This window comes from Sus scrofa, chromosome 13 (genome assembly GCF_054392235.1).
Source record: "Sus scrofa isolate SSC_HxYL_T2T_F1_AM1 chromosome 13, Sscrofa_HxYL_maternal_Yorkshire_Landrace_v2.0, whole genome shotgun sequence".
Taxonomy (NCBI): domain Eukaryota; kingdom Metazoa; phylum Chordata; class Mammalia; order Artiodactyla; family Suidae; genus Sus; species Sus scrofa.
Genome location: NC_139395.1, coordinates 221,581,479 through 221,608,417, shown reverse-complemented (window position 1 = coordinate 221,608,417; position 26,939 = coordinate 221,581,479). Strand labels below are relative to the sequence as shown.

Genomic DNA, 26,939 nt, shown 5'->3' with positions numbered 1-26,939 from the left:
GGGCTAGGAGTTGAATCAGAGCTGCATTTGCCAGTCTGCGCCACAGCCACAGCCACACCAGATCCAAGCCACATCTGCTACCTACCCTGCAGCTTGGAGGAACACCGGATCCTTAACCCACTGAGCAAGGAGTGAGGCCAGGGACGGAACCCCCATCCAGTGGAGACTATGTCTGGTTCTTAACCGGCTGAGCCACAATAGGAACTCCTCACTGACGGAAGTTTTCAATAAAGCGCTGTCTTGTTGAGGCCGCTCCCCTAGCACAGGCACTCCTGTTTCCCTGCAGTGCCCAGTGCAGTGCTGGCACGTGGCCGGAGCTCTAATTAGTTGGGTGCTGGGCAAAGTAACTCCGTCCTCTGTTCAAGCCGGGGCCCCGCCCCTGACTTAGTCACAAGGGTCAGGGACTCTCCATGCAGCTCGGAACCTCAAGAGGTAGACAGGCTCTTTAAAAGTCAGGAGCACTCAGTTTGGAATATTTTTTATTAGTGGTGGCCTTCCTAGCGGTCAGAGCCTTCCTGGCTGTCAGCCTTTGGTGCCCCATGGCCAGGGAGAGCCCGCTGGCGGCCGGCCAGCCGCTTTGTGGCTTCTGGCCAAGTCCACGTGCTCTCAGGTTCCATCCCTGATGGGAACGGCCACCGGGCTGGGCAGACGGGGGTCCAGGGCGGAAGCACTGTATATGCTGGGTCCTCGGACCCTGAGGGGGAGGAAAGAACCGCATGGTGGATCCCAAGCCCGGGTGCTGTGCGCGCAGGCCCACGGCTTTCAGGCTCTGGGGTCCTGCGACCAGAAAGAACCGCGTCAGGCGGTCGCAGGACCAGGGCCGGCATGAGGGGACGCGGCAGGTGAGATGTGCGCTGAGGCCCATCCTCAGGGCCTCCCGACCGCACGTTTGTAACTCAGCAATGCGTCCTCATTACTCCCCGCAGAGCAAGGCGTTACCCTGGTGGACACTGGGTACAGAGCGTTCTGCACACAGAAGCGCGGCTCTGATTGGGGTCGTGTCGCGGGGCGGGGGGAGGGGGCAGGGGAGAGAGAGAGGGTAGGGGGCAGGCCGCGCGGGCGGGGGTCCGGGGAGCGGAGGGGACAGGGGCCAAGGGCGCCTGGTTGCGTCAAGAGAGATTAAGGGATGGGGGTGGGGTCCTGACCCGAGGTGAGGCTTTGGGGGCGGGGTGGGGGCGGGGCGCTGAGGGCGGGGCGGGTTGGGGGGGCGAGGGGGCGGGGACGAGGGAGGTGGCGGCCCGGCAATCCGCAACTTGGGATTGGCCAGCTGCCGGCCCCCGCCCCCCTCCTCTCGGCCAATCGCCTCCCTCCCACTCTGGCCGCCGGGTCCCCAGGGAGCCGGCCAGCCCCTGGTCTGGTCTCGAAGTCGCAGCTTTCCGGGTCACTGCTCGCCGCTCTCAGAGGCGCCCAGCCTGCTGCTCTTCCCCGGTCTCGGTCCAGGTGAGCACCTGCCGGACCGAGACTGAACCTACCCTTAGGCGGAGAGATCCGACTAGCGTCCAGGAGGGGGTCCCTGCCGCCCCAGCCCCTCGGCCTGGGTTGCATCATCTTGCACGCGCCCGCGGCGGACCTGGGCCAGCGCCCCGCGCGTCCCGCTTCCCCAACCCTCCCCTTACGGCGAGTCCGGACCATCCTGAAGCTGGCGATTCCGCGCCCACGTGGCCCAGGACCCCCGATCCAACTCCCGCGGCTGCGGATGGACCGCAGGGGGCGTGAGGGGCGGAGTGTTGCGCTGAGACCCCGGGAGGGAACTTTTGGAAGAGGCGCTCTGATGGTGCCGTCATTGATTTTTTTCGCTGCGTTTTGGCTGGGAAATGATTGTTTGGCAAATTACTGGCCTCCACCAGTTGTGTGTCGTGGGCGGGGGGGGGGGGAACGTGTAAATATCGATGTAATTGCGCAGGATGCACGGGAGGTGGCCGCCCGCGGGGGGAGGGGGCCCTGACCCCAGCCCAAACCAGGAGGGTGGAAGAGAGTGACCTGCGACCCCAGCTTCGAGCCTAAGGTTGGCCGGATGGCTAGTCCGGAGACGGGGGAGGGTGAGTGGGGGAGGGGCGTGAGCGCAAAACAGCCTCCCACAGGATTACCTGGGGGTGTTTATCCCAAACTCTGTCCCCAAATGCCCCTCCCGAAGGCCGGTGACCGGGCCGCCTCCAAGTCCACCGTAGGGTCTCGATTTCCCGCCCTGACAACTCACATCGAAAGAGGAGTTTCCTACCGTCGGTACTCTCGGCCCTAACTGGCCCTCTTGGGCCGACTGGTGCCGTGTGCAGGGTGCCTGGGGGGCTAGGGGTCGTGACCCCCAGGAGGGTTCTGTGGTTTGAGGTGCTGCGGGAGCCAGCAGGGCGGCGTCAGGTAGCCCGCCTCCCCGGAACCAACGTCCATCGGCGCACAGGGCTCTGTGCCCGAGGGGAGCTGTGCCAGGGCCAGCGGGGCTGAGCCGGGCGGTGCCAGGAGAAGCCCGCCGATTGGAACTCAAGTCATCAAGCGAGCGACCCGCCTAGTGCCTGTGGGTTCTTCGGAGACTAGGTCGCTTTCAATCTTTGTTCCTGGCGGTCCTTACTTTTTGGGAGATTGCTCCAGGTGAGGCAAGTCGCCACATAGGAGGCGCGGGGCTGCCCGCGTGTTCGGGCTGCTTTGCGTGGTATTCTGGCCCGTCTCGCAGCTGAGTGCGTGCCCACCTGGCCAGGGCGCTGCAGGCAGGTCGGCCTCTGATGGGGAAAGAGTTCTGCTGGATGGAAGAACCCTCTCCCCACGGGCAGGACTCCGCTTCCCGCGGGCACTTTTTCAAAGGTGAGCGAAGGCGGCAAGACTTGCTTGCGTGGCTTCCCTAGGGGGCCCAGACCCCCTGAAAAAGTAGCCGGTGATTCCAAGACTTGAAGGAACTACGGCTCTAGGCACATTTAGCAGAATGGCTGGGAGGCTGGTTTCTCCCCGGAAAGCGGGCGCGCCGCCCAGCCTCGTGGATTTGAAAGGGAGGGGACTGGGGAGGGTGGGGGTGTCCGCTTCCCTTGTGCACAGGCTCCGGCCCGGGCACCTGCCGCGACCTGCTGGGCGCCGGTCCACACCTGGCGCTGGGAGAAAGGGAACCAGCAGGGCGCTGCCTCAGTGCTGGGGTCCGAGGTCCTTCCAGCTTCCTGGAGGAGCGGTGGGAGCTCAGAGATCACCCAGAGCCACATCCCTACCTGGAGCTCCTCGCAGGGACCTTCCAAACCCACGGGGCTCCAGGGACTGGGGGGCAGGGGGGCAGCAGGTTTTGATTTACGGAAAAAATGAGAGAGGGAGCGTGGAGTGAGTTCCCACACACGTCCCCTTCCCAGGTCCCGGTGTACTGAACACCTTACACCTTAGTATGGCGGGGCTTTTCTGTTTGTTGTTTGTTTGTCACAATTAATGAACATTACTGGGTTTTTTGTTTGTTGGTTTTGTTTGTTTGTTTTGTTTTGTTCCCTTTTCTAGGGCCGCTCCTGCGGCATGTGAAGTTCCCAGGCTAGAGGTCTAATTGGAGCTGTAGCCGCCGGCCTACACCACAGCCACAGCCACACAGGATTGGAGCCGTGTCTTCGACCTACACCACAGCTCACGGCAACGCTGGATCCTGAACCCACTGAGCAAGGCCAGGGATCGAACCCGCAACGTCACGGTTCCTAGTCAGATGTGTTAACCACTGCGCCACGACGGGAACTCCCTAATGAGCATTCCTTTTTACTAAAGTCTGTACTTACCCAGATTTGCTTGTTTCCCCCAGTCCCGCCCTCCGTTCTGGGAGGCCCCCCAGGAACCCCCGTTACCTTTAACAAAAGGTCAGCTTCCCGGGGGGGTGACTTTTCAGTCATCAGCCAGGCGCATGATGGCTGTGGTCCTGGCCTCTGTTCCCTGTAGAAACTCGGGGGGAAGCAGCAGACGGGCTGGGTTCTGTCCTGGTTGACGAACTTGAGAGCGGGCGCCCGCTCATTGTCACCCCCAGCAGCGGCCAGGGCTGCAGTCCCTCCCGTGTGCGCCCATTCCCCCCCTCCTTTTTTGATCACGTATGTTAAGGTTCCATGAGGGTTTTTTTTTAATTTGAGAAGATGTACATAATCTGCAATCGATTTTAACCGTTCTAAGTACCTACATTCACTGTGCTGTGCAAAATCCTCGGGATTCTCTGTACCCGGGGTTTTTTCATCATGTCTGTCTTCCTTTCTTTTTTTCTTTTGAGGCTGCACACGCGCACACGGCATATGGACAGTCCCAGGCTAGGGCTCAAATCGGAGCTGCAGGCTACACCACAGCCACAGCAACTTGGGATCAGAGCCTCATCTTCATCCTGTGCTGCAGCTCACGGCAAAGCCAGATCTTAACCCACCGAGCAAGGCCAGGGATCGAACCTGCATCCTCAGGAATACTAGTCGGGTTCTTAGCCCCTTGAGCGACAACGGGAACTCCCTTCTTCATCATTTCTAACAAAAACTAGGACCCGGAGTTCCCGTCGTGGCGCAGTGGTTAACGCATCCGACTAGGAACCATGAGGTTGCGGGTTCGGTCCCTGCCCTTGCTCAGTGGGTTCACGATCCGGCGTTGCCATGAGCTGTGGTGTAGGTTGCAGACGCGGCTCGGATCCCGCGTTGCTGTGGCTCTGGTGTAGGCCGGTGGCTACAGCTCTGATTCGACCCCTAGCCTGGGAACCTCCATATGCCGCGGGAGCGGCCCAAGAAATGGCAACAACAGCAACAAAAGACAAAAAAAAAAAAAAAAAACTAGGACCCATTAAACAGTGACTTCCCCGCCTCCCTCCCGCAGCCCCCGGGAACTTCTCTTCCAGTTGGCTCTGATGGCCAGTGCTGTGGTACCTCGTGTAGGTGGAGTCTTTCAATCTTTGTTCTTCTTTGTCCGGCTTATTTGACGAAGCACAGTGTTTCATTCCCCTGTTTTTAGGGTAAAAATGTACTATTATCTTCCTCTTATTTCTATTATGTGAACGTAGTCTTTATAAAAACAACTTTATACAAAAGTTGCATATATAGGCGTTCCCCTGTGGTGCAGTGGGCTAAAGATCTGGCGTTGTCGCTGGTGTCGCCTGGGTCATTGCTGTGGCGCTTCTGCATGCCAGGAGCGTCGCCGAAAGGAAGAAAAGTTGTGTGTGCGTTTAAGGTGCACAGCTTGGTGTTTTGACCTAAGTATACATTGCGCGAAGACTTCGCCGTCAAGCTAAGTAACTGTCATCTCCTCTACATACTTGCTGGGTGTGTGTGGGTGTGTGTGGGTGCCCGCCCGCGCGCGCGCATGCGTGTGTTTGTGCCTGAGCTCGGGTGTTGAGATTTTAGGGCTCTATTCCGCTTTGATGGCTGCATACTATCCCACTGTATGGATAAACCACACCTGGTTTATCTGTTCATCCGCCGATGGACACTTGGCTTGTTGGCACGTTTTTGCTGCTGCGACTGCTGCTAAAAACGTGGTGGGCCAATATCTGTTTCCATTTGCTTGAATACGTGCCTAGGACTGGAATTGCTGAGTCACTGGTAGTTGTATGTTTAGCCTTTTGAGAAACCACCAAGCTGTTGGGCAGGCCAGCTGGCACCTGCATGGTTATGCCTTTTCCTGCTGAGCTGCTCACCAGAGAGGAGCCCTACCCCCACCACCTGGTGGCAGGGAGCAGGATTCCCAGGATCAAGCGGCAGGAAAGTAGGCTCCAGAGTTCCCACTGCGGCTCTTTGGATTGAGGACCCGACATAGTTCCCTTGAGGATGCAGGTTCCATCCCTGGCCTCACTCAGCGGGTTGAGGATCCAGTGTTGCCACAGGCTGCAGCTCGGGTTGCAGATGTGGCTCAGAACCCACACGGCGGCTCGCATCCAGCGTGGCTGTGGCTGTGGCATAGCCCTGCAGCTGCAGCTCTGTTTCGACCCCTGGCCGGGAAACTTCCGTGTGCCATGGGTGCAGCAGCCCTTAAAAAAAAAAAAAACAAAAGAAAGCGAGCCGGCTCTGCTGCGGGGGTTTGGAAATGTTGGAAGCGGCCTGAACTGACAGCATCTCTTCCCTTCCCCATGACAGATCCCGGCATGCCTTCTGAGACACCCCAGGCGGAAGAGAGGGCTGCGGGGTGCCCCCGCCTCTCCGCGGCACACTTGCGGAAAGGCAGCCTGGAAAAGCGGCCTCCGGGGGACAAGGACACCAAGGAGCACCTGTGGATCAGTCCTGACACCCCGAGCAGGTGCCTCTGGCAGCTGGGCAGGCCCGTCACCGACTCTCCACACCACCACACCACCTTGTAAGTGCCCGCCTCTGATCCTAAGACGGGCTGTCCATTCCCCGGGGGAAGAGTTTGGTACCTGGAAGCCAGACAGCCAGGGGGCCGGCACGAGACCCCACTCCCATCGCTGTGCCCTCGCAGTCCCTCCGGGTGGTGAGCTGGGCTGGGAGGCACCTTATAGGGGCGTCGACCGAGGCTCAGAGAGGCCAAGACTTGTTGGTGCTGCCGCCCAGCACTTAGCTCAGTCCCTCAGGGAGCAAATGGTCAGCCCGTAAAGAGATGGGCCCAGGCCACAGGCTCCGAGGGACTGGTTGGCGTGAGGTTTCTCTCCAGGTCCGTCTGGCTGCACACTCCCGTGTGAGGCGAGAATGCATATTGGTCAGAAATTAGGGTTGCTGATGCCTGCCCGTGTCTGCTTCAGGTCATGAAGGATTTTTCTGATGGGCTCTTTTGCTGTTGGCGGAGTAAACCTCGAGTCTCAGCCCTCTGTTGAGCATTCGGGTGTCCGCCTGACATCCTTATCATAATTGCAGTGAAAAATAAGTGTGTGTAGTCAGAGCACCTGCTGTCTGGGTGCCCTGCTGTAGGTGCAGGAGGCCAATCAGTGGGAAAAAGAGGCAGAAATCTCCGACCCATCACGAAACTCAAATCCAGCTCACCACATCTTAGGACTGTATTTATTTCCGTCTGTCATCTCCCAGTGTTGTGGAAACTGCAGGAACCCAAAAACCGTGGCAGTGGAAGGAGACAAACAGCCCTCGGAGACATGGAAAAGCCAGGTTTATTCAGCTCCGGTGCGGGCTCAGAGGAGTCACCTCCAGAGTCTGAGCACCAGGTCTTTGTTCTCAGTAACTTTTATGCACTACAAGGGCTTGATTTTGCCATGTAAGCATCCCAGACATCCCCCCATCCCCAAGCAGTGTTCCTCCCTAAGAAACTGAGCCAGCAAGGTTACGGAAGCAGAACTGATAAGCAATGCTGGGTACCTGATTAGCAGGGCTGCTGGCTTGGACAGAGGGCACACAGTTGTTACATTATTACAAGAAGGGTGGCATAGTGACGAGCACAGCTGGAAAGGCTTGCAGCTGCCTTCTTAGCCAAGGGGGAGTTGTTCTTTAGTTAAAACTCTTATTTCACCAGAAGTAAACCAATGAGTCAAAGAATACACCTTTTATGTATTATTATTATTTGTCTTTTAGGGCTGCACCCGCGGCATATGGACGTTCCCAAGCTAGGGGTTGAACTGGAGCGACAGCTGCCAGTCTACACCACAGCCACAGCAACGCGGGATCTGAGCTGCACCTGTGACCTACACCGCAGCTCACGACAACGCTAGATCCTTAACCCGCTGAGCGAGGCCGGGGATCAAACCTGCATCCTCATGGATGCGAGTCAGATTCATTACCGCTGAGCCGCAACGAGAACGCCCAAGAATGCGCCTTTCAGGTGTTTGATTCTTACTCCGTATGGGCTATGAACCACCCCTGTGAGTACTGATTTTAGAGTCAGAACTGGGGCGGGGCTGGCAGGTACGATCTCCCGTGGGGCCCATGGACAGAAATAAAATTGACAAACCCAGAAGGTCTCAAGGTCAAACGTATCTGGATATCCGCAGCTTAGGAGGCCGCCTTGGCCGCTGGCCATAAAGGATGAGCCCTCGCTGCCAGAACACCCCAGAGCAGGGGGCGAAAGTCCTACATGAGGCTGGGGGCGGCTGCCGGGAATGGGGCGTGCAGGAAAGAGGGTTCCCGGTGGCTCAGCGAGGAGGGGGGGCCCGGCCGCCATGTCATCCAACCTGGCATCACACCTGCCCTCCACGTAGGGGCCAAACCCTCCTAAAGCGCCCTGGCAGGGTCGCTGTCCCCTCCTGAAACCGCTCGTCCCAGGTCAGGCCCAGGTCACGGGGAGCTGGGCTCGGGCCTGAGGCGCTGGGGGCCCCCTGCTGGGAGGAACTAGACCCAGGTCCCCGGAGGAGACACCCTCGGGGAGCCTGGCAGTGAGAGCACAGGGGTGGGGGGAGAGGGCCCTGCCCGGGCGGTGGGGGAGACCTCAGAGCCGGTACCTGGATGGCCGAGCTGTGTGGCTTCTGGAGACAGCGAGTTCAGATGGTTCCAAGGTGGATGGGCTTAGAGAGAGGAACAAGGCGGGAGCAGCGGTCGGGGGTGGGGAGGCAGCCCCCTGCCCCCACCCGGCCCCAGGAGTTTGAGGCTGATTCTCAGGGGCTCTGGGTTCTGCTCCCGCAGCCTCCTGGGCTGTGCCCCAGTGAGATCACTCCGGCCCTCATCACCGCCCCCCGGCCTGGTGCCACCGTGTTGGGCACGCTGCCACCATCTCCTGCCCCAGGGGGCGGGCCGGCCTGGACTGGGCTCCCCCTCCCTGCTGGGGGCGGATGACTCAGCCCCTCTAGTCCCTCCCGGGTGTACCCCCCTGCCTTGGCTTTAACTCCTTAATGCGTCGAACCCGGGCTGCCCCGGGGCCTGGTCCCCTCCAAGGCCGGGTCAGGAGCCCTCTGTCCCGCCCGGGCTCTCCCGCACCCGACCGTCCACGCCCCTCTTTGCCAGGCCTGCCTCTGGCGTGGCCTGGAGCGTCCGGTTTAGCTCCTCGCCCCCTGGAAGGTGCAGCTGGCTTCCAGCCGGTCCGTGTTGCCGCCTGTCTGGGGCCGGGTGGCAGACGGGTGGAAGGCGGCGTTCCCTGGGGCCGATCGCTGCCCTGGGAGTGAGTGGGGGCCCTGGGAGTGAACGGGGCGGGGAGTCTTCGGGTTAGTGGGGTCCTGCCGTGCTGACCTCGCTCGCCCAGGTTTGAGAAGGGAGTCCGGGGCGTGGGAAGCTGCTGTGTTTCCTGGAATGGATTCCTTTTTCATATTCCGGATGAGTGGTGGCATGTCCCTCTCCGTCATGACAGCGGCGGGGCTGTCCTACAGGTGGCTGTCACCTGTCACCAGCTTCTCAGCTGGAAGAACCGCTGGGGACGGGGCAGGTCCCTCCCGTGTGAGGGGGACGGTTGGCCTGTGAGAAGGGATTCCCGTTCTGAGCCTGAAGGCCAACCTGGGAATCCCTCTGACCTTGGCCCCAAGGACAGAGGTGACCAGCCCCGAAGGCCTTTGTTCTTTGGTCTGAGTGTCGCGCAGACTCTCTGAGAGCTGCCAGGTGCCCGGGTGAGCACTTTGCAGCCACTGTCACTGCCTCGTAGCCAGATTGTCTGAGGGATCTCTGCCCTGGGGTCCCCACCAATGTTTTCGTCAAAGAAAAGGGAAGGCAGGAGGTGTCGCAGGTGCCGAGAGGAAAAGAACGGAAAGCCCAAGACCTTCTAGAAAAATGCATCAGGACCTGCTGTTGCTTTCAAGTCGGGGCGTGTTTAACTTTTTTATTTGAAAAGAAGCGGCAAAAATAACTCATAGAGGTTGTGGGGCCCTTTGCCCAGCTGCCCGCTGATTCTGTCTGTTAGAGCAGCAGGTCTTCAAACCCCGGATGCAGTGGGGCAGCTTTCGTGGGGTTTAGAGGTGCTCGCCTTTGCACGTGTGTGTGACCTTGACCCAGGTGTAGCTGTGTGTGAGCACTGCCCAGGTCCTCATGGAAGCCACTTCTCTGATTTAGGGTGGTTTTTTTTTTTTTTTTTTTTTTTTTTTTTGGTCTTTTTTGTCATTTTAGGGCCGCACCCACGGCATATGGAGGTTCCCAGGCTAGGGGTCCAATCGGAGCTGCAGCCACCGGTCTACACCACAGCCACAGCAACGCCAGATCCAAGCCACGTCTGCGACCTACACCACAGCTCACGGCAACGCCAGATCCTTAACCCACTGATCAAGGCCAGGGATTGAACCCGCAACCTCATGGTTCCTAGTCGGATTCATTTCTGCTGCACCACGACGGGAACCCCATCTCTGATTTAGTTTTTGATTTACTTAAAAAACGTACTGGACTGCCAAGGCTGCCTTTCATTTTAGTTTTCCTTTTTTCTTTTTTTTGTCTTTTTAGGGCCGCACCTGCAGCCATATGGAGGTTCCCAGGGTAGGGGTCGAATCGGAGCTGCAGCTGCCGGCCTACACCACAGCCACAGCCACGTCGGATCCGAGCCGAGTCTGCAATCTACACCACAGCTCACGGCAATGCTGGATCCTTAACCCACTGATTGAGGCCACGGATCAAACCCACATCCTCATGGGTGCTAGTGGGCGTTGTTACTGCTGAGCCACCATGGGAACTCCTAGTTTGGCGTTTCTGAGTAATCGTGGATTCCTCTGTTTTAGGGCAAAATCCCCCCAAATCTTGCCAGATATCCTGAAGAAAATTGGGGACACCCCCATGGTGAGAATCAACAAGATCGGGAGACGCTTCGGTCTGAAGTGTGAGCTCCGTGAGTACCGGCTCCCGACCCTCAGACCCGGGGGTGGGGTGGGGGCCAGCCCTGGTGGAGGTGGGGAAGCACAGGGGCAGGGAGGTGCTGGAGGTGACCGAGCCTCCCTGGAGTCAGTGTTGGGGGGGGGGGGAGGCTGGACCGTGGCGGGAAGCCCCAGGGCAGAGGTCCAGGGCAGAACGTGAGCCTTGAAGGAGGCTGCGCTAAGCCGGCCGCTGCGGGAGCAGAGCGAGTCCGTATCCTGTCCTGGACACGCCGCTGGGGGCTGGGCTGACGTGACAGCGGGGCCGCTTTTGCCACGAGGGTCTCAGCCACCAAGCGGGCAGGAAGCGGCCCAGACTGTTCATCTCTCACCTATGAGGCAGAGTGGGGAATAGGGGCTGTGTCTGCTTGTCCCGGGTACCCAAGGCATCGCCCATGAGTCTTGTCTAAGTAAGTCCTGTGGGGAAGGGGCTTCCTTGCAAAGGCTGTTTCCAGAAACATGAGAAGGTGGGCGCTTTCTTCACTGCCACTGTTCTCCAGGGCACAGAGCCCACGTCAATGCCAGCCTTGTCCCAGGGGACGTGGCAGGTGCAGAGGCCCTGGGGGGAACCAGCGCGGTGCTGCTGGGTCAGAGAGCCGGACTGGGGACAGCGTGGCAGGGGGGCACCACTAGGGGATGGACCGAGGCTACGTGCTGATTCACCCCAGAGGCGCCGTCATCAGAGGCCCCCGCCCCACCCCGGGTGAAGAACCCTCTGATAAGCAACGAGCAGGTCACATTTGCAGACTCTGCTGGGGTGTCCGGGCTGCATGGGAACAGCCCCGGGAGAGCTGCTCTCTGCTGTGTGCTCTTTCGTCAGATAACCAAGACCATTCACTAATGCCCCGCAGGCCTGGGCCTGCTACACCAGCGGGAGCCCCTGAAGGAGGTTTTAGTATGTCCATTTTTTCTTTTTTCTTTTGAGGGCTGTACTTCGGTCTATGGAAGTTCCCAAGCTACACCACAGCCACAGCAACGCCAGATCCGAGCTGCATCCACGACTCACACTGCAGCTCATGGCAACGCCAGATACTTAACCCACTGAGCGAGGCCAGGGATCAAACCCGCATCCTCATGGATACTAGTCAGATTCCGCTGAGCCACGACGGAAACTCCCTTAGTGGGTCCATTTTACAGAGGGGAAAACCGAGGTTCAAATTGATTATGTGGCTTGCCCACGGCTGATCAGCTTGAAGCCTTGCGTCCGTATTGGCCTTCCCATGGCTCAATAGAATGTTCTAAGAGTAAGTCCAGTGTGTGACCGACAAGAGTCCTGGGGCGCAGGCCTCCTCAGCGGTCAGACACTGGGGAGTCCCTTGAATGGCTGGGCAGCAGCGTCTCCTGGTCCCAGGAGTGAAGTCTGTCTGCAGTTGTGGAGTTTCAGGAACCAGGACAGAGCAGGGGGGGTGTTTTGCGGGTGCTCTAGGAGGGCCCGGATCCCTGCTGCAACCCCCCCCGTTACAAACAGTGCTCGTTTTCAGGAGGTGGGACGGATCCCTCCCAGAAGGACAGGAGAGCGGAAGCCAGGGCCTGGGCATGGGATGGACGTGGTGTCTGCCCGGTGGGGAGGGTGGCGGCAACCCACAACAGAGGGCAGGAGGAGGCCTTGCGGGTCCTGGTGGGGGGTGTTATGAGCCGTGGCTTTAGGACATCTGTCAGGCCCGCTGGGTACGGCCCTGATTCAAGGTGGGGCTCAGGAGTTCCCGTTGTGGCTCAGCAATAACAAACCCGACCAGTATCCCTGAAGATGCAGGTTCCATCCCTGGCTCTGCTCAGTGGGTTAAGGATCCTGCGTTGCCTGTGGCTGTGGTGTAGCCAGCAGCTACAGTTCTGCTTCAACCCCTAGCCTGGGACTTCCATAATCCGAAGGTGGAGCCCTAAAAAGCAAAACCAAAAAAAAAGTTGGGGCTCAAATGGGCTCCTCACTGCAGACCCAGCAGGGCTCTTGGGGACCGTGCTGCCCCACGGGGGTGGCTCTGCTCTGTCGCTGCCTCTCTCACTTGGAGTTGCCCTGTGGCCCAGGTGGGGTGGGGTGGGCAGGCGGGAGAAGCCCTGGCGGGGGAGCACCAGGTCCAGGGCAGGTGTGGAGGCAGCGATGGAAAGATGATGACTCCCAGAACCAGCAAAGGCCACACCTGTCCCTGCATCCCGGGACATACCAGGGCGTGGGGGGCGACCTCAGTTAGGGGCTGGGGCCGCTCCTGACGCACCTCTGGCTTCCAGTGGCCAAGTGCGAGTTCTTCAACGCTGGCGGGAGCGTCAAGGACCGCATCAGCCTTCGGATGGTCGAGGACGCAGAGCGCGCTGGGACCCTGAAGCCTGGGGACACCATCATTGAGCCGACGTCGGGGAACACAGGTGGGTGCTGCTTCTGGCCAGAGCCCCCAGCCCAAGAGATGCACAGCTGCACGCACTGGCCTGTCGGCCAGCCCTTCCCTTTGCACACTTTGCTCAGCACCTGAGGCCCAAGTGCAGGTGTGCACCCCAGACCTGCGTTCTCTGAGGCTTGCCGTCCAGGCTGCATTGATGCCATTGGCGTCTGTCACCTGGGCAACCACACGTGGGAGTAAAAATCTGCCCTAGAAGTTCCTGCCGTGGCTCAGCGGTTAACGAATCTGACCAGGAAGCATGAGGTTGCGGGTTCGATCCCTGGCCAAGGCGTTGGTAACTCAGTGGGTTAAGGATCTGGCGTTGCCGTGAGCTGTGGTGTAGGCCAGCGGCTACAGCTCCGATTCGACCCCTAGCCTGGGAACCTCCAACATGCTGCAGGTGTGGCCCTAAAAAGACAAAAAAAAAAGATAAAAATCTGCCCTCGTTTCCTCGGGCTGCAGTGATGAGCCCTGCAGCCTGGGCGGCTTAATCCACAGCTGTTTATGGTCTCCCAGTCTGGAGGCTGGACGTCCGAGACCTGGTGTCAGCGGGCCGGTCCCTCCCGAGGCCTCTCCTGGGCGAGTCGAGGGCCGTCCCCTCCCCGTGGCCTCAAACGCATCTGTGTGTCGGCGTCCTGCTCTCCTCTTCCCACGAGGACGTCAGACATGGGGGATCAGGGCCCACGAGACCCCACGTGACCTCATTAATCACCTCTTCAAAGACCCATCTCCCTGGAGTTCCCGTCGTAGCTCAGCCGTAACGAACCCGACTAGTGGTCCATGAGGACGAGGCCTCGCTCAGTGGGTTAAGGATCCGGCGTGGCTGTGGCTGTGGCGTAAGCCGGCCGCTGCAGCTCCAATTCGACCCCTAGCCTGGGAACCTCCATATGCCGCAGGTGTGGCCCTCAAAAAGCAAAATAAGTAAATAAATAAAAAAGACCCGTCTCCATTGCTGACACATTCTGAGGGGCCGCAGGGTGAGACTTCAAGGTAAGAATTTTGGAGGGACACAACGCAGCGCGGCCCCCAGGATTCCTGTCCTCGGATGCGAGGCACACCCACCCCGTGCCGGCAGCCCCTAGGTCTGAACACACCCCAGCACCTACGCTGTCTCATCTAAGAACCGCTGTTGGAGGTGGATGGGGCCGGAGGCACCGCTGCTCCCGGGGCGAATTCCACCCTGGCTGTGACCCTTGACCCCAGACTTGCTGTGGGGTCCTGAGGGCCGTGGAGGGACTGGCTTGGGCCGGACATTCCCAGTCCCAGCCCAGGAAGGGGCCGCGGGTCAGGCAGGGCTGAGGCCGAGCAGGGCAGATTCCAGGGGTCCCGAGGCTCCGGAACCCTCCTCTGCGGCGTGATGCTTTGTCTTCCGGAGAGTGGCCGCGGCCCCTTGGAACTGAGGAGGAGGAGGAGGTGACCGGCCGGGGCCTGGGCTCCGGGCCTGCCGTGGGTGTGGCAGCGCCGCCTCCAGCCGCTGTCAGGGTCACTGCCCTTCCTCCAAGGGTCCTGCGTGTTCACGGCGAGCGCCACGTTTGCTGTGCTTGCCCCTTCCTTGTCACCTACAGGCGCCCAGTGAGAGCTGGAGGAACTGGGGTTCGTGTTCTGCACCCCACTCTACTCTGGGCGCATTTGCCTTTTTATCGCTGCCTCCACGTTCTCTTCCCCCGCCCCTGTTTGAGGGCAGAAGGGGATGGTGCTGGCCATGGTTGGGGTCCCGCAGCGCCCCCTCTCCTGGGGCTTCCAGGCTGGAGGCCAGGTCTGGGGGGCACTGCGACCCCTCGCTCCCCTGTGCTGTCCCCAGGGATCGGGCTGGCCCTGGCCGCTGCCGTGAAGGGCTACCGCTGTATCATCGTGATGCCGGAGAAGATGAGCTCGGAGAAGGTAGGCGGGGGTGCGGGGGTGCGGGGGGTGAGGGGGGAGAGGGCGTCTCTGGGTCTCTGGCCTCCGGCGCCGGCGCTGCAGGCCTGGCGGGGAGGTGAAGCCCGCGTGCCCTTTGCAGGTGGATGTCCTGAGGGCCCTGGGGGCCGAGATCGTGAGGACGCCCACCAATGCCAGGTTCGACTCCCCCGAGTCGCATGTGGGAGTGGCCTGGAGGCTGAGGAATGAGATCCCCAATTCTCACATCCTGGACCAGGTGAGGCGGGGGCTGGGGCCAGTGCGCACCCAGAGCTTTGGACCAAGCGGGGCTGTCCCTGGGGCACCTCTGTCGGGGGCGGGGTGGTGCCGCCTCTGCCGCAGGAGTGACCGATGCCCTGGCGCGCAGTCGCTGGCTTCTCCCGGCCCGTTCAGGTTCCCGCATGCCGACTGGCAAGGTCGGACAGGCCTTTGGCTCTGCCGTGGGTGTGCCGGCTTCGACGGCTCAGCTCCAGGCGCTGGGTGGGGATGCCCTTGGCGGAGGACCCCAGAGGCTCTGCAGGCATAGGATGCGCAGAAACCTTTGTATCGGAAGCTGTCACTCCGCCACTGCAGAAACTGCATCGTCTGGAGAGCTGGCTTTCATGCTTGGTGTCTGCTGAGGTGCCTGTGCCGCCCCTGAGCGGCCGGGATCCTCCGGCTCACACGGAGCTGTTTGCCGGGTGCTGCCCGTCCTGCGCATTGACTTGACTCGGGGCTTTGGCTCTCTCTCTGCAGTACCGCAATGCTAGCAACCCCCTTGCTCACTACGACATCACAGCCGAGGAGATCCTGCTGCAGTGCAACGGTGTGTACTTCTAACCCTGCTGTGCATCTGAACCGGGCGGGTGCATGTCCCTTAGCCACTCCTTGGTAAACTCCTATCCACCCTTCAAAACCCGGCTCAAATGTCCCCTCTCTGTGCAGTGCTGTCTAGAGCATCACCCCAGAGCAGTTTCCTCCCTCTGTTGCGCCCTCCTGGACTTTGCTGACGCTTCTCCTGTGACACCAAACATTGCATGTGGTCGTGTTCGTTTACCTAGCAGTCCTCCCTCTAGTCCTGTGGGAGCTCCTAGGTGCAGGGAACAGGTGTGTCTCAGGCTGGTTCGGGCTCGCAGCTGGGGCTTCACGTTGCTAAACTGCATTTGGCCTCAACCCTCAAGGGGGCACTGAATTCCACATTCAGTTTTTCCATCTCCAGAGCTGGGGCGGTGACGCCTGCAATTAGCTTCTTCTGTACGGACACAGGGCTGCTTGCCACCTTTCCATGCGTTTGGTGCCAAGGCCCCAGGGATCCTGATGTTTTCTGATGGGCTGTTTCCCGAAGAGACTTTCAGGAGTGGCCAGGGGCTCGGCGCCTTTGGCTGCCTGTTTGGAGCCTGGCATTGGCGTAAGTGCCCCAGGAGCCAGACAGCAAAATCCAGGCATTTGCTCACCCAGGTTTTATGGGTGAGAACTCTCATGTGGCAAAAACGGCCCCTCCACCTCGGCCCGGGTGCCTGTGCTGACTTGCCTGCAGGGAGCCTGAGCTGGCCCCCGGGCACCGTGAGAGCCTGGCCGGCATTGAGCTGAGCTGGGCAGTTTATTCTAGTTCCTCAGATATTTCAGTTCACGTATTCTGAGTGTTTGGGGAAACACTCAGAACCTCCCAGGCCCAGCCCTCAGCCACCCGTGCCCGCTTCCTGCGGAAGTCACCTCCTCTCGATTCATGGATCCATGACAAAGCGGGGTTTCGGTGACTGCCGGTCATTTAGACTCAAACGGAGCTCCCAGGTTCCTGCTCCTGTGAGTGGTTCTCAGCAATGAAGGAGCCTGATGAGAGGCGCTAGGTTTGAGGATAGACGCACTCTTGTCCTTACCTGCCTTCGTTGCGGTTGAGTACGTTTTTGCTCCTTGGTCAGAGTGGGGAGCCAGCCGTGCCCGCCAAGAATCTTCTCCCTGACAACCCTTCTGTCCCAACAGGGAAGCTGGACATGCTGGTGGCCTCGGCGGGCACGGGCGGCACCATCACGGGCATTGCCAGGAAGCTGAAGGAGAAGTGCCCGGGATGCAAGGTGAGTGGCCCCAGGTTGCCCTGCCCCTGGGAGGTGGGCCTGGACGTGCCTGTGTTCCCCCCGCACCCCAGACCTGAACCACACTTGGAGTCTTAACCATCAGGCTCCTCGGTGTTGGGCCCCCAGGTGGCCTCTGCTAGAGCTGAAAGTTCTTGATGCTGACACTTCTGGGTAGACCACTCACGTCTTATACATCTGCCCAGCCGCCCACCCTCGGGGCACCCAGAGGAGCTGGGGAAGGGAGGGTCACTGTGGGTGGCCTCCAAGGATGTTCCAGAAGCCGAAGCTCTCAGGTGTGGGCCCTGAGGCTATCCCCCCCACTCCGGATGGGGGCTCTGAATCCAGGAAGGGTGGGGGCCTGGAGAGGGGCTCATAGAGCCCCCTGGCAGTGCCTGGCACACTCTCCCTGCACCCATTTCTCTGCCCCTGGGCTCCCGCTGTCCCAGAGGCGTCTCGGGGGCTGTCCCTGGGCCCCTGGGCAGGAGGGGCCGCTTCGCTCAGCCTCGTGTCGCCCAGCCGAATGCTTGCGCCCGTGTCGTCTCCCAGCGCCCAGGCCTGGGTCTCTGGCTTTCAAGTCTTGCCCGTGTGCCTGGGAACAGGCCCCGTCCTGAGGACAGCTGGGTGCATCCAGGGGCGTCTAGAGCCCTAACGCCGCCACCCCGCAGATCATCGGGGTGGACCCCGAAGGCTCCGTCCTCGCCGAGCCCGAGGAGCTGAACCAGACGGAGCAGACAGCCTACGAGGTGGAAGGCATCGGCTATGACTTCATCCCCACCGTGCTGGACCGCTCGGTAGGCGGGGCGCCGGGGCAGGTCCCGCCCTCGGTCCTGGCCTCTCCCGCCAAGGCAGTCTCGGGGGCCGGGATGCGGTGACGCGGTGGCACGTGGTGACCCTGTAGCCCTGCCGGGCAGGGGCAGAAGCCGTCGGGGGCGGGGGGTGGGGGCGGCACGGATGGGGCCTCTGCAGAGGGAGGGAGTCGAACAGCTGGGGCATGAGCGGGCCAGCGTGGCAGAGCTGGGCCCCCAGGGAAGGCCGTCTAAGGCCCTAAAGGATGCTTCAGCTGGGGAGGCCTAGGGCAGGGCGCACAGCGGGCAGGTGGGCATGCTGGATCGGGGAGGGGCAAGACCCGGGTCTGCAGCCTGAGTCGTGGAGGCTGCCCGCCGCCTGCCTGGGCCAGGGTCACCTGTGAGGTTGCAAACTGGGCGGTGAGGGCCCGCCCAGCGCCCCCTCACGGCCCGAGCGCCCAGCCCCCGGGCTGACCGCCTGCCCCCGCTGCCTGCAGGTGGTGGACAAGTGGTTCAAGAGCAACGACGAGGAGGCCTTCGCCTTTGCGCGCATGCTGATCGCGCAGGAGGGGCTGCTGTGCGGTGAGTGGGGTGGCGCTGGTCACCCGCCCGCTTCCAGGCCAGCGCGTGAAGGGCGACCTCATTCAGGGGCTGCCCGGCCCACCCGCACCCCCACCTGCTCTCGGCATCCCGCCTGCCAGTTCCCATCCTGGGGCTTGGCAGTTCCCAGCGAGGGTTTGGCTGTGCATCCTGAGCAGACAGAGACTCCGTGGAAATGAGGAGCCTGGGGAGGGACAGTGCCGGTGGGGGGGGGGTCACATCACAGGTACCCACACACCTGCTGGTCTACCCCACCCCCCACCCGGGCCTCTTGGCAGGTGGCAGTGCTGGCAGTGCCATGTCCGTGGCCGTGAAGGCTGCCCAGGAGCTGCAAGAGGGTCAGCGCTGCGTGGTGATCCTGCCAGACTCTGTGCGCAACTACATGTAAGGCGCGTCCCTCCCCTCCTGCACCCCCCTCCTGCCTCCCCTCCCCCTCCTGCCTCCCCCTCCTCCCGTCTCCCCCTCCTCTCCCACCTCCCCCTCGCCTTTCTAGAGCACCTACGCTGTCAGCGCTCCCTGCCCCCATCAGGCCTCCCAGCTCACGCTTTCTCAGCTGGCTTGTCCCCACTCAGCTCTCCCAGGGGCCTTTGAGAGTTGAGGGGGCAGGTGCTGGTAGCCCTGCCCGTGCCCCGGCAGGACTCCTCCTGGAGGGGCGGCTCCCGTGCACTCATAGGGACGCAGCCTCCCCGCGCCCTGTGTCACCAGCTCCCACCTGGGGAGACCCTGGCTGGGCTCAGCAACCCTGAGGACAGGCTGTGCCACGTCTGCCCTTTGGAGTCCGATGGTGCAGCTATTTGCACAGCTGCCCGGGGCAGTGGGCAGCCTCCTGCTTCGAATTACCATCCTCTGGGCAGGTGGCCCTGCCGTGGTCACCGGCCGAAAGTGCCAAGGCTGCTCTGTGGGAGGGAGGGGACGGGGCTTAAAGTCCTCCCCAGGGACCTCCCACCCCCTGGCCTCTTCCTGGCCCTGGGGTGGCAGGTTACATGCCTCCTGTGAGCTCAGCTGTCCCGGCGAGCCCAGCCCTAGGGGGTTTCACCTGAGGGCCATCCTGTCTGGGTGTCCACTGCCAAGGTGCCCTCAGCTGGGCTGCCCGCCCACACGACACAGCGCGGGAGAACGGCCATCTCCCTGTGTGCTTGGCTGGCCCGCTGTGCGTGCACACGTGTGTGTGTGTGGTGGCAGGAATGTGGTGCATGATTGTCCCCTGTGGCATGTATCTCTAGGCTTGGGGGCAGTGGGCATCTGTGCCTCCCACTTTGTTGGTCCTCACTGGGCAGGGAGCGGGCTCCCCCCGACGCCTGGACCGCTGTCCTCTGACCCTGGGTGGGACAGGCCCCCTCTGCCAGGGCAGACATGAGAACTGTTCCCAACCAGGGTTCTTGGGCTCTTGAATCAATAGAAACTGGTGAGAGATCAGACTAGGAATCCAGCCGGGCTTCCCCGGGACCAGTGCCGCAGCGGGGGCAGTGCGTCTCCTGAGGGGGCTGGTCCCTTACGTGGGCTGAGGGTGGCGCTGTGTGCAGGCATCACGCGTGGTGCCCTGCTTTTGCTCCCAGCATCTCAGAAACGGTAGCTGGGTTTTTGGTCTTACTGGTAATTTGCTCCAGCCGCAGGGGCGCACGTGGCTATTTTTAGTCCCTTATAGCCTCTTTGTATCTGTTGCTGGAGGAGACCTCTGTCCAGTGCTGCCACTCAGCCAAGGGCGCCAGCCACAGGCCCCAGCCTGGCATAGAACCTTCTCCTGTACCTTGAGCACAGCCAGCCCTGGTTGACCAGATGCCCCATCGACCGCAGCTCCCTGCAGTGGGGGCTTCTGGAATCCAGCTCTTGGCTTCCACGCAGCCCCAGCCAGCCCCTGGGGTCTCTGCTGGGCCGTAGGGCCGGGGAGGGACCCGGCCTCCCTCTGAGGAGCGGGTCGACCCCTCGGTGTGAGCAGAGCCCGGGCCCTGTGGCTTCTGTTGCGGCAGGTCCAAGTTCCTGAGTGACAAGTGGATGCTGCAGAAGGGCTTCATGAAGGAGGAGGACCTCTCGGTGAAGAAGCCATGGTGAGGACGGCTCTGGGCGGGGGCGCCTCCCCAGCGACGCGCGCGTGGCTCGGGACACGCATCCCACACCTGGCTGGGCACCCCCCACCCCCACCTCCCGTCTCCCCGCCCTTGGACAGCGTCGGCCCCGGACGCACCGGTTCACGGCCTCCCTGCCCTGCCCCCTTCCCCCAGGTGGTGGCATCTCCGAGTTCAGGAGCTGAGCCTGTCGGCCCCGCTGACCGTGCTGCCCACGGTCACCTGCGAGCACACCATCGAGATCCTCCGGGAGAAGGGCTTCGACCAGGCGCCCGTGGTGGACGAGTCGGGGTCAGTCCTGGCCGCCGTCCAGAGCTCTGCCCTCTGGGCTCCGCCAGCCTGGGCTCCACGCTTCTCGGTGTCAGCGGTGCTGGACGGGGCAGCCCCGTGGACCCCACGGCTAACCTTGGTCACTGTGTGTACAGATGCTCAGAGCATCGGGTGGCTGGTCCCTGAGCACCGCCTGGGTCGGGGCTGGTCGTATTATTAACCCTTTAACCCTTTGGGCCTTAAAGCCTCAGTCCCACCCACTGTTGTGGCCAGTGTGGGGACCTGGCCTTGCTCTGAGGATGTGCCTAACAGTGGAAGGCCATGGCAGGCATGCTCTGGTGACAGTGACCAACCGCGTGGGGTCTCCCGGGCTGTCCCAGTTCTAGCACTGAAATTCCCACCTCCCGGGACACGGCCGCTTGGTCACTCTTGACACCTGTCAGAATGGAGATGCCCAGAGGACTCACTGGCTCCCTGGACTGGATGGATGGCTCCAAGGGCAGGCATTTGGCCACTGCTGTGCACCTGCCATTCGCAGACCCCGGGCACTGGCTGAATTCTAAGAGGAGCTCTGAGCTTGACCCGAGGGCGGCTGCGCAGAGGTGGCGGGGCGGCCTGGGGTGGGGGTGGGGGGCACACTGCCCTGACCCCTGCCCTGTCCCCTCTTCCTCAGGGTGGTCCTGGGGATGGTGACTCTGGGGAACATGCTGTCGTCCCTGCTCGCGGGGAAGATTCAGCCGTCGGACCAAGTTCGCAAAGTCATCTACAAGCAGTTCAAACAGGTACGATCCCCACTTCCTGGAGCAGCAGGTGCAGAGGCCAGCTGTGCTGGACGGAGGAGACCGGGCATCGGCGAGACAGCCTGGTTTCTGACCCCATCAGACCCACAAATCTGAGGATTTGCCCCAGCTTCGCAAGGCAAGGCGCCCCAGGTGGGGAAAGGCCCCCGTCAGGAAGGGCTCCCTGCATCCATACTCGGGCAGGGCCTGGGGTCACCCGCAAGCCCAGAGACCACTGTCCCAGCTGGGCCAGGCATCTGCCAACGTAACCGCCCTCAGAGCGCTGGGCCCTGACTTTGTCCTGTGCACACACCCGTCTCAGAGCACCTTAAATGCACCCGAACCCGAACTCCCTGGCAGCAGCACCTTGCCGTGGTGGGGCTGGTCAGGCCCCGTGGCATCCTGAGTTGCTGGCCACCCTGTGATGGGCTGGGCAGAGCTGACTCTGTCCCTGGGGGGTGGGTGGAGTCCGGGCAGCCCCTTTCCTGGTCTTGGTAACACAGACACCTGACATTGCCACAACCCTTTCTCGTCTGACCTCCAGGAGCGTGGGAATGGCGGGTTGTTGGCTCTTTGCCCTTGAAAGGCTAAAGGGTTGAGCCCAAATCTAGGACTGAACTGGATTTTCCTTTTGGCCCACCACACCCGGAGCTGAAGTGTCCCTAGAATCCCTGTGTTTTTCTCATCGCCACCTCCGCCGCCCTCCCCTCCAGCGTGGTCCATGCAGGCACCCCCCGCCAACTGTCCCGCGGCTGGAGAGGCCACAGGAGACCTAGTGGGGTCCTGATCCTCCCTGCCAAGCCCAGCCCCCCTTGGAGAAGCCCCTGCCCTGCGACCCTCAACCCTGACCCCCTGCTCCCTCCGCTCCTGCCTGCAGGTCCTTCCCGCTGCCTCCCAACCCTGCTCCCTGCTCCCCCCTTCCCCCGCCCCCTCCCCGCTCTCCACTCATGCCCCCCTTGCTCCCAGAGGCCGTCCTGGCCTGTGGTCACTGGATGGGGAGCACGGTGCCCAGAGTCACGTGTGGGTGGGTGGCCAGCGCAGCTGAGGGAGGGCTACCCTTCCCCCATCCTACTGCCCACCAGCATTTCTGGAAGTTTCTGCCCCTCTTCTCTCCCGTATTCAGGTGAACATACTCAGCGCGTCCCATTTGGTGATTTTGACCTGAACGGAGGTGTCCACCCCCGAGGGCTTCCTCGTGCCCCCGCCCCCCGGCCCCGCTGCTGTGCACTGTCCCTTTAGACGGCGCGCCCCCGGGCTCATGCACTGTGTGTGTCTTTGTCCAGCTCCCGTCACACGTCACACGGCAGTGTGCTGAGGTCCTGCCTGCACACCGTGTGCCCTTCCCCGCCCACGTCCAGGTCGTGGTGTCTCTGGCTCTTCCTGGGGATGCTGCCCTGGGAGTGGCCCTCGGTCCCCGGGGGGTAAGGGTGGGGCGCGAAGTCTGTGGTCTGTCCCCGCCCTCGGCGGCCCAGTCTGACCTCCAGCCACACTCCCTCCAGCCCCCTGGGCTCTAGTACCATCGGGACCTCGGGGTCCCAAGGCCACTCTGCTCTGGGCACCAGGGGCGGGCGTGAGCCGATGGGATGGCCTTCGGCCGGGCCCAGGTGCCCTGGTCCAGATAGTGTCCTGTGGAGGAGGTGGCACCGCGGAAGCCTGGTGGGTCCCATCTCGGGCGCTCTGTCCCACCCAGGGGTCCGGGCGCCAGCAGGGGAAGGGCCCCTTGGAGCTGTGGCCCCTCAGCACCCGGTTCTCCTGGCGGGGAGGAGGCATCCCCCCCCAGTCTCCTGCCCTTGTAAAGACAAAGCCTGGGGCCCAGCTGCCGGGCAGTGGTTGGTGCTCAGCGGGCGGGTGGACCTCCTGAGGCGGACAAAGCAGCTTTCCATCTGCCCCAGAGCCGACATCTCTTCACCAGGGACCTGTCTCTGTGGCCGGGGTCAGACGACAAAGGGCGCCCGGGGGGTCCCCGTGGGGCTCGCTGCTTTGATCACCACCTTGGGGGTCGTCCAGCCCCCGTGACCCTTCCCAGGGAGCCACGGCAGTGAGGGCCCCGGGGGCGAGGGCGCTGCAGGTCCCTACAGGGTTTTCCGGGGACAGTAAATGATGACCCTGCGTCCTTGTGACACCCGGGCTGTAACTCCACGCCGTGCGGGGCACTAGCCTCTGTGCCTGCCCTGTGAGAACCTCACTGTGACCGGGGATGAGCTGCAGGCGAACCCAGTCTAACTTTGGAAGACGGTCCTGGGTGTCCGTTCTCACTTTCTGGGAAGTTCTCTCAATCTGTCTACTGAGCAGACAGTGCAGCCGCCCCTCCCACCAGCCCATGTGATCACATCTTGTGCAGATTTAGGACTTGTTTTGTTACAACCAGTGTGACCTCATTGGTGACTACGGCCCTGGCTTACGGGAGCGTCCCGTCTTTGGGTTCTGCAGGTGTAAGTGACACGCGTCCCTCACAGCATCACACAGCAGTGGACGCGGCCCCAGGGCTCCTGGCCCCTCTCCCTCCCTCCCTCCCTCCCTCCCCGAACCCCTGCAGCCCCCATCCTGCTAGTCGTGCCTCTTCCGGAATTCACAGGTGGAGTCGGCGTGGGAAGCCATCCCGCTGGCTCCTGCCCTTAGGTTATGTACAGAATCTTCCAGCTCATCCTTTTAGGGGCATCGCGTCTCGTTCAGTTTCTAAATCAGTCGCCAGCCTCTCCCGCTGCCTCGAGCTCCCTTCTGGGGGCCTCGGGCCGGGCCGGGCTGCCCTGGTGAGCGCTGCCCTCGGCTTCTCTTCCAGATCCGCCTGACAGACCCGCTGGGCAAGCTCTCCCACATCCTGGAGATGGACCACTTCGCCCTGGTGGTCCATGAGCAGATCCAGTGTAAGTGGGGCGGCCGCGGGCGGGGCCGGGGACCAGGACGGGGAGCCCGGGCCTCTGTGCACACTTTCCTGCCGTGAGCTCCCAGGCCGTCTGGGAGTCCAGGTGCTGACCGTCAGCGCCCCCCACCCCCAGCCTTGGGGCTCTCAGAGGGACCCAGCTGTGGGCCATGCCAGGGTGCCCACTCCCACGGGCCCAGGGAGATTCATCGCCTGCTCACAAAGCCCCTCCCGGCCTCCTGGCCGCGTCTCCAGTGGTTCTGGGTGAGGACGAGGGTTGTAGAAATCTCGAGAACTGGGGGGCCCTGGAGCCCACCCAAGGCTGGTCCCAGGGCCCAGGCCCCCCCCGCACCGGTCTAACCCCTCGCCCGTGCTTGCTCACAGCATGGGACCTGGCCTTGTCAGGAGTCGGGGGGGGGCGGCTGCAGGTATGTACGCCCGGCCAATCCTGCCTGCTCGGAAGCTGTGCTGTGGTCAGCATCACGGCCCCTGAGCGCCAAGGAGTGGTCCAGGCTTGGGTGGGAGTGTCCTCCGTGTCACTTTTTACTCGTGTTCGAGCGTCTGCACGGCCTGGTCTGGCTCCACTCGCAGGGTCTGTAATACAATCAGGCGTCCTCGGACACGGCCCAGCCTGGAAGCACCGTCCACAGCTGCCTTCGTGCGGTGCGGGCAGCGCTGAGTGGTCACTACTGAGACCGCACAGCCCCTTCTAGGAAGGTGGCCGGCCTGGCTCCAGAGGGGCCTGGGGGCTGCTCCGACGGCCCTCCCCGCGGGGTGGGAGCGCCTCCAAAGCTGCCCCTTGGCCTCAAAGCCCCCGATCTCTTCTGGGTCCCTTGCTTTTTCCTGAGGCACTGCGGCAGGCCAGTGGGACGCCCGGCCCCTCTGTGTGACCTCTGCCCCCAGAGGCCCGAGGGACAGACCGGAAGGCAGGTCTGGAATGGGACCGGCTGGCTCCCTGCCCTTGCTCAGCGCCATCCTGTCTGGCCCAGAAACAGGAGGAGGCGTGGAGAGGATTTCAGGTCCCGAGACCTGCAGGGCGAGTGGGCACGCCGGAGACCCGAAGCGCCCGTGTTCCAGACCCAAAGGGAGGACATTTCCCTCTGACTCGGGGAGGGTCAGCCCTTCCGCTCTAGACGGGCCTTCAACTGCTTGGACGAGGCCCACCCTCCCTGGGAGGGCACCTGCTTCACGCGGTCCCCCTCTCGGGTGCTGCTCTCCAGACCCCCAGGATGAGGACTGACCAGATGCCAGGGCCCTCCGTGGCCCAGTCAGGTTGAAACGTAAAACGAGCCCCGCCCCCAACCAGCCCCTGTGCCCTGTGCCAGGGCCTGTGGGTGTGAGCGGGGCTGGAATCATGCCAGGACGCAGGCCTGGGGCAGGAGAGTGGCCTCAGGCTGTTCTGAAGGACGAGACCTTCCGGCGGCTCGGCGTCAGGGCCCCGCGCTCCGCGAGGCTCACGTTGGGCGGAGAGGGCACTTGTGGGTGGGCCTCCCGGGCACCCGGGAGCCCGTGGACACTGGGCGGGCTCAGGGCCGGCCCCCCAGAGCCTCTGGGCCGGGTCGCTCTGTGTGGCGGCGCCCTGAACCCGCGCCCTGCCCCCGCAGACCACAGCCACGGGGAGTCCAGCAAGAGGCAGATGGTGTTCGGGGTCGTCACGGCCATTGACTTGCTCAACTTCGTGGCCGCCCGGGAGCGGATCCAGAAGACGAAGCCAGGAAGTGCCCTGGATGCCAGGGGCGCCGGGGCCGCGGCCCAGTCCTGAGCCTCCAGAAACACCACACACTCATGTTCTGCCGCAGCCCGCGAGGGCCCCGCGCTCGCGGCAGGTAGCAGAGCGGGCGTAGGACGCGCACTGCTTTGCCCAGGCCAGCAGCAGCGGTGTCATTTCTTCTCCGGTCAATAACACTTGGCGGCCTTAAAGAATCTATTTATGGTTTGTTCAATGAGATGGTTTTCTTTACCTTTCTCTGAATGTTTCATTGAGCACGTCCATTAAAAGAGGACTCGGGGGGGGGGGGGGCGGAGCATGTGGTGACGGGGGCGGGGGGATTAAAGGCAGGGTCCAGAGTGGGGAGTGGGGAGCGCCAGAGTGGGGCTGGGGGCCGGGGCTCGGTCAGGCCCCGTCTCACGGCCGCCTTGTCCTCTTGGGGCCGGCTGGGTCCGAGTGGCTGGAGTGCTCGGGCGGGCGGGGGCTGGTTCATTGAGGCGCAATTGACATGCACCTAAACCGATCCACTTGAAAATGTGTGATTCAGGAGCGCTATGACATTGCCGGTGTGGCGCAGCCACCCCCCCGTCAGGTTCTCAAACATTCCATCCCCCATTAAACGGTCGCTCACCGCACCCCCCCCCACACCCCCACGCTAATCTTTCTGTCCCCATGGATTTGCTTATTTGGGATACTTCCTATAAAAAGAATCGCACAACCTTGACCTTTTGTGTCTGGCTTATTTCCGTCTGGCCTGCCGTTTCGGAGGTCCTTTCACACCGCAGCGTGAACCAGGACTGCGTCCCTTTCTGCGCCTGAACCGTATTCCAGGGACGATGGACCGCAGTCCGGGTGTCCGCTCACCAGCCGCCGGACGTTTGGCTTCTCTCCGGTCTCGGGCTGTGGACACCCGTGTGCCAGGATCTGTTTGAACACCTGGTTTCAGTTC

General features: G+C 62.2%; 1 protein-coding gene across 5 annotated transcripts; it reads left to right on the top strand.

The window, feature by feature from the left end:
* Positions 1 to 634: 634 nt before the first annotated feature.
* CBS (cystathionine beta-synthase) lies at positions 635 to 26,714 on the top strand. 5 transcript variants are annotated; one of them, XM_084992215.1, is made up of 16 exons: positions 635 to 842; positions 6,036 to 6,252; positions 10,481 to 10,587; positions 12,833 to 12,967; positions 14,780 to 14,859; positions 14,978 to 15,112; positions 15,610 to 15,679; positions 16,834 to 16,925; positions 17,591 to 17,716; positions 18,208 to 18,292; positions 18,589 to 18,694; positions 20,278 to 20,355; positions 20,530 to 20,664; positions 21,317 to 21,425; positions 24,202 to 24,286; positions 25,887 to 26,714. In XM_084992215.1, the coding sequence occupies exons 2-16, from the start codon at positions 6,044 to 6,046 to the stop codon at positions 26,042 to 26,044; spliced, it is 1,710 nt and encodes a 569-aa protein (XP_084848341.1). In that variant the 5' UTR covers positions 635 to 842; positions 6,036 to 6,043; the 3' UTR covers positions 26,045 to 26,714. The 5 variants fall into 5 exon arrangements, with proteins under 5 accessions (XP_084848341.1, XP_020926705.1, XP_020926706.1 ...); XM_021071046.2 differs by lacking the exon at positions 635 to 842 and adding an exon at positions 1,360 to 1,440; XM_021071047.2 differs by lacking the exon at positions 635 to 842 and adding an exon at positions 1,882 to 2,583.
* The last annotated feature ends 225 nt before the right edge of the window (positions 26,715 to 26,939 follow it).

What these genes read in the sequence shown, in the direction of transcription:
- CBS (XM_021071045.2), top strand. Translation starts at nt 2,715, where the DNA reads ATGGGGAAAGAGTTCTGCTGGATGGAAGAACCCTCTCCCCACGGGCAG. An exon ending in CTCTCGGTGAAGAAGCCATG is followed by an intron (nt 20,356 to 20,529) that starts GTGAGGACGGCT and finishes CCCTTCCCCCAG; the next exon opens with GTGGTGGCATCTCCGAGTTC. An exon ending in TCTACAAGCAGTTCAAACAG is followed by an intron (nt 21,426 to 24,201) that starts GTACGATCCCCA and finishes CTTCTCTTCCAG; the next exon opens with ATCCGCCTGACAGACCCGCT.